The sequence below is a fragment of the Numida meleagris genome, chromosome 7 (genome assembly GCF_002078875.1).
Source record: "Numida meleagris isolate 19003 breed g44 Domestic line chromosome 7, NumMel1.0, whole genome shotgun sequence".
NCBI lineage: Eukaryota > Metazoa > Chordata > Aves > Galliformes > Numididae > Numida > Numida meleagris.
The window spans coordinates 10,974,235-10,984,656 of NC_034415.1; the positions used below are offsets into that span (position 1 = coordinate 10,974,235).

Sequence of the window (10,422 nt, forward strand, 5' to 3'; positions counted from 1 at the left end):
GCTTTGGGAGCCCCCGCTCTGTGCCACGGAGGGGGACCCGCCCGGCGCGCGTGACCCCGCTGCCGCCCCGCAGGCGTCCAGGAGGAAGAGCGTCCTCGTGGGGCAGCAGACGTGAGAGCTGCGGGGAGCGGGGGGACACAGCCCTGTTCTGCTTCTCCTCCCCCACCGTCGTGTCCCTCCATACCCGGGCGTCCCCTTCATCACGGGCGCCGATGGCCGCCGCCGGAGAGCCGCTGTCCGGGGAACTGCCCGCCTGGTTCCTGGAGCTGCAGGAGCTGTTGGCGGCGGCGGAGCCCCTCGAGCCCCCCACCCGCGGGGGGTCACAGCAGGTGAGCAGCACAGGGCCCGCTGGGGACGGACCGATGGATGGAGCCCCATCACCGCTTCCTCCCCTGTCCCCGCAGGAAGAAGAGCCGGCCCTGCCGTGGGGCGCGGGGGTGGGGGGTGGCCCGGCCTGCTGCGAGCTGGAGCAGGCGCCGAGTGCGGAGCTGCCGCAGCTCCTGGGCCCGGACAGTGCAGTAAGCACAGCGCCAGAGCCCCCCCTGCCCCACGGGAGCCCCCGCGGGCCCGGGCAGGTGGAGCCGGGGACCACGGTGCGTGGGGTGAAGCGGAAGCGTGGGGGGGGGGAGCAGCAGGGCGAGCAGCGCGTGCGGCAGCTGAGCGCACACAATGAGCGGCTCCGGCTCGAGGTCGGGCGGCTGAGCGCAGAGGTGCAGCGCGCGCGGGCAGCGCTGATCGAGCGTGTCCTCAGCCTCCACCGTGCTTAGCGGGACAGGACACCCCACGGCACTCGGGGGGCAGCCCCACAGCACGGACTGATTGCTTCTAGCACCCCTGTACAGCATCTATGTTTTATTACACACATAGTGTCACTGGCAGCGTGATCTCGTTGCGTTACTTCTTCCCTTGGGCCCTGGGACCATCAGGGCTCACGTTCTGGGCCAGCGCCAGCTCCCGCTTCAGTGCCAGCAGCTTGCCCACCTCGCTGTCGATGCATGCCCTGTCCGCCCCACTCGCCTTCAGCCGCCGCACGCAGTCTCCCTGGAAAGCAGAGGGTGAGGGCTGGGGGGGGGTTGGGTGGGAAATGGGGGGCAGTGGAGCCAGTTGTCCCCCTACACGCACCTGCTCAGCCACTTGCTCTGTCAGCTCCTGGATGCGGCTAGGGTCGCCGGCAGCCACGCTGGGCACCAAGGGGGAATCTGGCTGCGTGGGGGGAGCGGGGGGCTTTGCCTGTGGAAGGATTGAGAGAGACAGAGATATCTGGGTCCTGCGCTGTGCTGGGCAGAGGGGCGCAGGAACAGCACCCAGGGAGCTTGGGAAGGAGGGGAAACAGAAGAGGCAGAGGGATGAGGAGGTGCCATGGTAGAGGAGCGCTACTGCGGGGGCTTGGGAAGGAGAGATGGGAAGGAAAGCAGGAAAGCAGAGAGAGACAAGGAGGTGCCATAGCAGGGGAGTGCTACTGGGGGGGGGGGGGGCTAGGGCTGAGGAAGGAGGAGAAAACAGGAGAGACAGAGGGATGAGGAGGTGCCAAGGCACAACAGCACTACGGTGGGACCTTGGGCTGGGGAAGGAGTGGGAAAAAGGAGAACCAGAAGAGGCAGAGGGAGGAGGTGCCATGGCTGAGCAGCCCCCACTCACCTGCCCAGCCCCGAAGCGCTTGCGGAGGGCATTGATGCGCTCACTCTCCAGCTTCTGGAAGAGCGGACTCACCTGGGGCCAAGGAGAAGGGGGCTGAGCACTGCAGCCCCCCATCCCACTCCCACCCCCTGCCCGGTGCTGCCCCCATACCGTGCCCACGCGGTGGCCGGGCGGCAGGGTGCAGGTGAAGACGTGGCCGAGCACCAAGCTCTCCAGGGGCATGCAGAGTTGTGCCTGGATGGCTGCACTGACCGCCGGCATGTAGGGCTGCACCAGCACGGCCAGCAGTGCCGCCACGTTCACCGCCACGCCAGTCACGGTGCCGGCACGCTGCCTGCGGGGCATGAGGCCCATGTGGGTGTCAGGTCCTGGCCCCGCATCCCCCCCACTCCCACCATGCTCCCCCCTCTACCTGTCCTCCTCGTCACCCTTGATACGCTTCCATGGCTCATTCACCTGGATGTACTGGTTGCCGTGGCGGGAGATGTTGAGGACACAGCGCAGCGCATCGCGGATGCTGGGGGAGGATGGACAGAGGGGGTGAGTGGCTGCTGGGGGTGCACCCACCTCCCCATCCCTGAGCCCAGCCCCACTGCCTCGCACCAGACCCGCTCCAGCAGCCGGTGGTACTGCCGCAGCTCCACCGTGATGCGAGCCAAGAGCCGGTGGTCATCCAGCGTCAGCGCCATGGCAGGCACCGCACCGCCAAAGAACTTGCAGACAAACATCCCGGCTCTGCAGACACAGGGACGAGTGTGAGAGCAGTGCAGGGACGGATGCTCAGCCCCCTTCCACTGCCCCCTACCTGTTGATGAAGTTGCCCAGGTTGTTCAGCAGCTCTGAGTTGTTCTTCAGCATCAGGTCGCCCCAAGAGAAGGCGCTGTCCTGCCCCTCGGGCCGCACATAGAGCAAGTAGAAGCGCCACACGTCAGCTGCGATGCCCGTGTCCTTGGCCATGTCCCCGAACACCCCCACACCGCGGCTCTTGGAGAACTTCCCGTCCTCATAGTTCAGGTACTCTGCAGGGGGATGGGGACGGCCCCACAGAGTGGTCAGAGCTCCATGGAGTGGTCACAGCCCCACAGAATCATCATGGACCCACAGACCTATCAAGGCCCTTGGTCAGAGCCCCACAGAACCATCCTGGCCCCACACCAGGCTCAGCAGTGACACCACCATGAGGACAGCTGGGGCTGAGCACACCGCCCCCATCCCTGAGGGCACAGGAACCTCCCCGACCCCCCTGGCACCTGTGGCAATGAGATGGTTGACCAGTGTGTAGTTGTCATCGGCGCCCAGCAGTGAGCAGGGGAACATGACGCTGTGGAAGGGCACGTTGTCCTTGGCCATGAAATTGTACAGCTCCACCTGAAGGACGCGATGTCAGCAGAGCCCCCCACCCCCGGCCTGGCCCAACCCCCCCAGCCCCCACACCTGCTGGGGGTTCTTCCACCAGCGCTCCCAGTGCTCTGTGTAGTTGGCAGTGATGGAGAGGTATCCAATGGGAGCGTCAAACCACACGTAGAACACCTGTGGGGGGAGGGGGGAATCCGCTCAGTGCAACCCATGCAGGGTGGGATGGACCACGGCCAGAGCCCATGGCCAAGCTGCCTGCTGGCACCCACCTTGTCACGGAAGCACCCACCTTGTTGCGGAAGCCGTCAAGAGGCACGGGAGTGCCCCACTGCAGGTCCCGTGTGATGCAGCGTGGCCGCAGCCCGTCGCGGATCCAGGAGCGTGTGATGTAGCGGGCGTTGGCCGTCCAGTTCCCAGTGGCCCAGCAGTGCTTCAGCCATGGCTGCAGCCGCTCCTCCAGCTGCGGGCAGCATGCGGTGGCAGGCAGGGCACAGGGGCAGCTCTGTCCCCTCCCCCTCCAGCCAACAGTGGGGGGACGCTCACCTTGGGGAGGTCGAGGAAGAGGTGCCGGGTGGGCTGCACTGTGGGGGTGCTGCTGCACAGCTTACAGCGAGGCGTCTGTCAGAGAACAAGTGGAGCTCGGATGGCACCCGGTGCAACGTCGGCCCACAGGCGCAGCGAGCACCCCCCACCCACCTTCAGCTCCACGGCGTTGATGAGCTTGCCGCACTTGTCACACTGGTCGCCACGCGCCTCCTGGTACGCACAGAAGGGGCAGGTGCCCTCCACAAAGCGGTCAGCCAGGAAGCGCTGGCAGCTGGCACAGTGCAGCTGCTGCACCGTGTCCTGCAGCACGAAGCCACGGGCCTGCAGGCGCTGGAAGATGTCCTGCGAAATGCTGCGGGACAAGAAAAAGGAGCAAGGAGGTGGTGGGGGGGGGGGGGCGTGTGCTGAGAGCCCTGGGCTGTCTCCCCATCTCCCGCCCTCAGAAATGCTGAGCAAGGTGAGGAAGGGGAGAGAAAGGAGCGAGGTGGTGGTAGCTGAGGTGCTGGAGAGCCCCTGCCCAAAAAATCCTGCAGGAGAGAGAAAGGAGCAAGGTGGTGGCAATCTGGGGGTGCCAGGGAGCCCTGGGCTGTCCCCCCCCCCCCTTAAAATCCTGCAGGAAGAAAGAAGAGCAAGGTGACAGCAATCTAGTGGTGCCGGAGAGCCCTCCCCACCCCGTGGGCCATTCAAAAATGCTCACATGGTCTGCTGCGGTGTGGTGGTGCGGCCGAAGTAATCGAAGGAGATGTTGAACCAGCGGTAGATGTCGGCGTGGACGGCATGGTACTTGTCGCAGATCTCCTGTGGCGTCAGCCCCTCCTCCACTGCCTTGGTCTCGGTGGCCGTGCCATACTCGTCAGTGCCGCACACGTACAGCGTGTTCCAGTTCCGCAGGCGGCAGTACCTGCAGGCCGTGGGTTTGCACATGGCACGGGCACTGGGCACGGTGGCCCCCCCGGCCACTCACCTGGCAAAGGTGTCAGCGCTGAGGACACAGCCGATGATGTTGCCCAGGTGGGGCACGTTGTTGACGTAGGGCAAGGCACTGGTGATCAGCACATTCCTCATGCCCTCCACCGGCAATCTGCGCCACACAGAGCCCTTCAGACCACACTAAGACAGCTCGGAGCACCATGGATCCCTCCCCCACAACCCCCATGCACGCTGGCACTCACACGGGTTTCGGAGGCCGCCAGGGTTTGGGCAGCGCAGCAGCACCGCGGGCCCAGGCATCCACAGCTGCTGCCACATCCTCCTCCGTCAGCGCCCGCTCCAATGTGTCATCCTCCTGCAGAGCGGATGGCTGAGCACCGGGGGGGAATGGCGGAGCAACAAGGGGGGTCTACATGCCACCGTGCTCCTGCACCATGCCCACACCTCGCTGCCTGGGGCCATGTCTGGGCGTGGGCGTAGCGGGGGCAGCTTCTGCAGGCAGGCTGTGAACTCCTGCAGGCGCTGCGGCAGCAGCACGGCATCGGCGGCACTCCTGCATGCCTCGGAGAGCGTCATGCTCTGGAACCAGCTCCGCAGCGGCTCAGCTTGGGGGAGAAGGAGCGGCAAAAAGAGCGTGATGGCAATCCAGCAGTGCTAGAGAGCCCCAGGCCACCCCCCCCCCCAGAAAATCCTGTAGAAGGGAGAAAGCAGGACACACAGTCCTACAGCCCCACAGGTCACGGTCCCACGGCCCCCCAGTCCTCAGCCCCACAGCACATAGGGGAAAGAGGATGAGGAGCAGCCCTTGGCTCTCACCTGAGGGGATGACTTCATCTCGGAGCACAGGGAACAACGTGCCCCACACCACCACATCCGCCACCGACTCAGTGTCCTGCAGTGCAAAGGAGCAGAGCTGTGCCCCAAGACGGCCCCGGCCTTGCACCGCGCTCCCCGCGGACACACGGGAAGGCCCCGCTCACCCCGGCCAGGTACGCCGTGCCTCTCCCGGCCAAGCTCCGCTCGATGTGGCCTAGGAGTCCTCCCAGTGCCGCTGCCGCCTCCACGCCCGTCTGACCGTGCACCAGGCGCGCGTACAGGGCTGCCAGCGCAGCGGGCTGCGGGCAGACGGGCGGTCACGGCCGGGCCCCACAGCGGCCCTGCCCTGCCGCCCGGCGCCCACCGCCCACCTGCAGCTCGGTGGCCTCCCACTCCAGCCACTGGGTGGTCAGCTCGGTGGGCAGCTCGCCGCGCCGCAGGAAGAAGTACCTGCGGGACAGAGCGACGAAGGGAAGAAGGGAGGGGACGGCGGGGGCTGGGGGGACGGAGGGCTCCACGGCGGTCCCACACTCACTGGCAGATGGCATTGGGAGAGTAGAGCACCGCGCCGCTCTCCAGCTGCAGGGCGGGGGCCCACGAGGGGCACAGCGGGGACGGCGGCGGCTCTGCGGGACGGAGCGCCCGTCAGCGGCGGGGAACCGCGGGGGCCGAGCGGCACGGGGAAGGCCTCACCCCACCACCCCACGGCCCCGGGGAAGGTCTCACCTCCAGGCTCGGCCCAGCACAGCTGCACCGGAGCGGCGGCGCGGTGTGCGGCCGCCACCACCTTCAGCGCCGCCGGACTGCCCGCCGCCACCCGCAGTCGCATGGCTCCGTACTGATGCAACCGGAAGCACGCTCCGGGACGCCGCAGGAGCTCTCGCGAGGCGAGTTTTCGAAACTCTCGCGAGACGAGAGTCTCCTAGGCCACTAACCTCATGAAGCTCTCGCGAGAGTTCGCGCACGAGAGCTTCAAGTCGCTGCCCGTCTTGCCATGGTCACCGCGGGGGTGACGTCATAGGAATGCGCCGCGCGGGGCGGCTGTCCGCTGCAGGGGTGGGGGGATGAGCGGGTGGAGGTGCGGGGCGCTTCTGCCGTCGCCCCCTGAGCGCTGTCGGCCCCACGGAACTGCCCGGTGATGAGTGCCCTGGTGGGCGGGGACGGGGGCTGGGGCTCCGCGAGGCTCGGGGCCGCGGGGCTGGGGGATGCGGGAATAGGACTGCGGGGCTGGGAGCTGGGACCTGTGGGTTGTGGGGCTGTGAGCTGCGGGGCTGTGGGACTGTGGGACTGGGAGCTGGGGGGCTGTGAACTGGGGAGTTGTGAGCTGTTGTCTGCGGGGCTGGGGCTGTGGGAACTGGGGCGGGGAGCTGGGAGCTGCGGGACTGTGAGACTGGTGCTGCAGGGCAGCGAGCTGGGGAGCTGTGGGAATGGGGCTGGGTGCTGTGGGGCTGGGAGCTGGGTGCTGTGGGGCCCTGCAGCCCCACCACGTCACAGCCCCCCCCACTCATCCCTCGCTGCCCCCATGCCCGGATGTGGACGTCAGCAGGATCACAGAATCATAGAGTTGCTCAGGTTGGAAAAGACCTTCAAGATCAAGTCCGACTACAACCCAACCATCCTGCCCTAACTCTAACAACCCACCGCTAAATCACGTCCCTGAGCACCACATCCAGACAGTTTTTAAACACATTTAGGGATGGTGACTCAGCCATCTCCCTGGGGAGCCTGTTCCAGTGCTTAACAACCCTTTCTGTCACAAAGTTTTTCCTGATATCCAACCTAAACCTCCCCTGGCGCAACCTGAGGCCATTTCCCCTTGTCCTGTCACACAACACCACTGAGAAGAGACCAACCCTGCTCTCACTGCAATCACCTTTCAGGTATTTGAAGAGAGCAATGAGGTCTCCCCTCAGCCTCCTCTTCCCCACACCAAACAGCCCCAGTTCCTTTAGTCTCTCCTCGTAGGGCATATTCTCCAAGCCCTTCCCCAGCCTTGTTGCCCTTCTTTGGACCTGCTCCAGCACCTCCATGTCCTTTCTGTACTGAGGCACCCAAAACTGAACACAGTACTTGAGGTGGGGCCTCACCAATGCCGAGTCCAGGGGCAGGATGACTTCTCTAGTCCTGCTCACCGCCCCATTCCTGATCCAAGCCAGGATGCCATTGGGCTTCTTGGCCACCTGGGCACGCTGCTGGCTCATATTCAGCCCATGTCCATCAGCACACCAAGGTCCCTTTCCGTCAGGCAGCTTTCTACCACTCCTCCCCAAGCCTGTAGGGTTGCCTGGGGTTGTTGTGACCAAAGTGCAGGACCCGACACTTGGTGCTATTGAAACTCATACAGTTGGCCTTGGCCCAGTCTATCCAGGTCCCTCTGTAGTGCCTTTCTACCCTCTGGCAGATCAACACGCCCTCCCAACTTGGTGTCATCTGCAAACTTACTGAGGGTGCACTCCATCCCCTCATCGAGATCATTGATAAAGATGTTGAACAGAAAAGGCCCCAGCACCGAGCCCTGGGGGACACCGCTCATGACTGGCCGCCAACTGGATTTAACTCCACTGACCACAATTCTTTGGGCCCAGCCATCCAGGCAGTGTTCCACCCAGCAGAGCGTATGCCCATCCAAACCATGGGCAGCCAGCTTCTCCACAAGGATGATGTGGAGGACAGTGTCAAAGGCCTTACTGAAGTCCAGGTAGACCGCATCAACAGCCTTACCTTCATCCAATAAGCAGGTCACCTTGTCATAGAATGAAATCAGGTTTGTCAAACAGGACCTACCGTTCATGAACCCACGCTGACTGGGCCTGATCCCCTGGTTGACCTTTAATTGATCCATGATGGCTCCCGAGATCATCCGTTCCATAACCTTCCCTGGCACCGAGGTGAGACTGATAGGTCTGTAGCTACCAGGATCATCTTTCCAGCCCTTCCTGAAGATGGGATTCACATTTGCCAGTCTTCAGTCCAGCGGGACGTTCCCTGTTAGCCAGGACTGCTGAAGGATGATTGGAGAGTGGCCTGGCAACCACAGCCGCCAACTCCTTCAGCTCTCTCGGGTGCAATCCGTCGAGTGCAATGGACTTGTGAGTGTCCAGCTTTTCGGAGCAGGAGGAACCCCTCCCCCTCCCAGAAGTGGTGCTTCATTGTGGGTCAGGTGAAGGGATCCAAAATGGGGGACACCAGGGGGACAGGAAGGGGGGGCCTTTCTGACCCGACCACACCATGGTTTTGTGACCTTTCAGGACCTTCCCAACCCAACCATCCCAGTTCCACCCAGTTCCCCTCCCAGTGCCCCCCAGTTCCTCTCCCAGTGTGCCCCAGCCCTCATGCTGTCCTCAGTGCCCTCCCAGTGCCCCATCCCTTTGCAGGCGAGCTGTCCCCAGTGCTCCCAGTTCCCACCAGTGCCCACCTGAGCTGCTCTGCACCCATGTATGGCGCTGTGCCCATATACAGCACCGTGCCCATCAAAGGGGAAATGCAAAGAGAAAGAGGGGAAGGGAGTTGGGAAGGGGAAGAAGAATGAGGAAAAGGAGTGGGAAAGGGAGTGGGTAAATGAAAGGGGAAGGGGAGATGGGAAAAGAGGAAGGGGAAGGGAAAAGGAAAGGAAAACGCATTGGGGAAGGGAAAGAGCTCTGGAAAAGGGGAAATGCACAGAGGAAGGGGAAGAAAAGGGGAAGAGGAAAAGGAAAAAGGTAGGGAGGGGGAAGGGGAATTAGGAGGAAAAGGGAAAGGGAAGAGGAAGTGAGAAGGAAAAAAAGGGGAAGGGGAAGGTGGTGAAGGGACAGCAGAAGGGGAAGGGGAAAGTTGGTTTCCCTCCAACCCACAGCTCCTCTGGGTCGGAGGGGGCCTCCATGGTTTTTCTTTCTTCATTCTTTTTTTCAATAAAAGGGGTCGGGATGGGGGATTCCATGGGGAGAAGGAGAGTGCGGACCGCAAAGGACAAAGCAACGACGGAGACGCCCCACACCGCGCCCGCCTCCATCGGGGGGGGGACCCGGCACCGCTGCGCGAGGCCTCCTCCCATGGACGGATCCGCCCGCAGTGCTCGGAGCACTCCCTGCTGTTTGTTCCCAATTTCATGGGGTTTCCCCCAATTTCGTTTTCCCCAGACTCCGTAGATATTTCACTCATTTCTTTTATTTTTCCCCCAATTTCATTCAGTTTTCCCCAATTCCATTGAGTCTGCCACAAATACGGCATCAAATGCTCTGAGTCGGCCGTGCTCCGTGCCGTGCTGACCCCCATCCTCCCGTGCTGACCCGCAGCCCCAGGTGGGGTCTCCCCGGCTCAGCTCTACAGAAACCAAAACCCAAAACCACAGCAAATCCCAGAGGAGCTCCTGGACCTGAAACATCTGTGAAAATGGAAGTGATGGGGGGAAGGGGGTACATCACCACTGAGGGGGAGCGACAGTGCACACCACCCTGTCCCCAAATCCCCCATGTCCCCATCTTGTCCCCATCCATCCCCATGTGTCCCCGCATCCCCCAGCCCTGTGGGTTCCTCCATGTGCCCCCGTCCCCGCATCCCCTTCCCCCGATGTCCCCATGTTCCTGTGGTCCCTCCGCCCCAAAGATCCCTCCCCAAACCCACGTTATTTCACCCAAACCACGTTATTTCTCCCCAAACTCTTCCCCTGGGGCCCAGTGTCACAATCAGGGCCCAGAGCCCCATAGAGACAGCCCCAAATTCCCTTTTTTTGAACCCAAAATGCCACTTTTTCATCCCACAGATGCGATGGCGCCACTCCCCCATTTCTGGGGGTACTGCGCTCTCCTCTTTTGGTCCCAGCATCCAATCTGAACCGAGCCAAATGGGCACTATGGGGCGGGTGTGGGGCACTCCGGAGATCTGTGGGGCAGATGTGGGGCCTCGTAGGGAGCTATGGGGCACTGGGAGTGAGGCTATGGGGCACTACGGGGCTGCTGTGGGGCACCATGGGGCACCGTGGGGATCTGTGGGGTGAATGTGGGGCACTATAGGACAGTTGTGAGGGAGGCTATGGGGCACCAGGAGGGTCTGTGGGTCAGCATAGGGGGCTGTGGGGCCCCTACGGGGCAGTTGTGGGGCTCCATGGGGTGCTATGGGGCACTGAGCGGAGGCTATGGGCACTACAGGGCGCAGTGGGCC

At 63.3% G+C, this 10,422-nt stretch overlaps 3 protein-coding genes and 1 long non-coding RNA gene across 8 annotated transcripts in view; 3 read left to right on the forward strand and 1 right to left on the reverse strand.

Annotated features, from left to right (window-relative positions):
• Positions 1–878, forward strand: part of LOC110402723 (DNA damage-inducible transcript 3 protein-like) — a 1,372-nt gene extending 494 nt beyond the window's left edge. The window contains exons 2-3 of one of the 2 annotated variants that reach the window (XM_021405119.1): positions 74–329; positions 405–878. In XM_021405119.1, coding sequence (XP_021260794.1) covers positions 213–329; positions 405–767 — 480 coding nt within the window. In that variant the 5' untranslated portion in view covers positions 74–212 and the 3' untranslated portion in view covers positions 768–878. Of the gene's footprint in view, positions 1–73 lie in introns of both variants that reach the window. The other variant, XM_021405118.1, reaches the window with a different exon arrangement.
• MARS (methionyl-tRNA synthetase) lies at positions 838–6,144 on the reverse strand. Of its 2 annotated transcripts, XM_021405116.1 has the most exons (21): positions 6,013–6,115; positions 5,822–5,912; positions 5,658–5,736; positions 5,451–5,585; positions 5,287–5,362; positions 4,915–5,075; positions 4,713–4,825; positions 4,505–4,621; positions 4,238–4,441; positions 3,691–3,892; positions 3,538–3,612; positions 3,284–3,454; positions 3,073–3,168; positions 2,889–3,006; positions 2,444–2,657; positions 2,242–2,373; positions 2,051–2,155; positions 1,789–1,972; positions 1,639–1,710; positions 1,123–1,230; positions 838–1,041 (listed from the first exon to the last, which is right to left on the reverse strand). In XM_021405116.1, exons 1-21 carry the CDS (start codon positions 6,113–6,115, stop codon positions 895–897), a joined length of 2,703 nt encoding a protein of 900 aa, XP_021260791.1. In that variant the 3' UTR covers positions 838–894. The 2 variants fall into 2 exon arrangements, with proteins under 2 accessions (XP_021260791.1, XP_021260792.1); XM_021405117.1 differs by lacking the exons at positions 5,451–5,585; positions 5,658–5,736; positions 5,822–5,912 and having other exon boundaries at positions 895–1,041; positions 6,013–6,144.
• On the forward strand, positions 7,922–9,431 carry LOC110402724. Of its 3 annotated transcripts, XR_002441268.1 has the most exons (4): positions 7,922–7,984; positions 8,064–8,174; positions 8,249–8,375; positions 9,181–9,431. It is a non-coding gene; the product is annotated as an uncharacterized LOC110402724 (long non-coding RNA). The 3 variants fall into 3 exon arrangements; XR_002441267.1 differs by having other exon boundaries at positions 8,064–8,437; XR_002441266.1 differs by having other exon boundaries at positions 8,064–8,375.
• The window catches only part of LOC110402643 (protein ADP-ribosylarginine hydrolase-like), a 3,770-nt gene continuing 3,462 nt past the window's right edge, over positions 10,115–10,422 (forward strand). The window contains exon 1 of the mRNA XM_021404995.1: positions 10,115–10,254. Within this exon, the coding sequence (XP_021260670.1) occupies positions 10,115–10,254 (140 nt within the window). The remainder of the gene's footprint in view (positions 10,255–10,422) is intronic.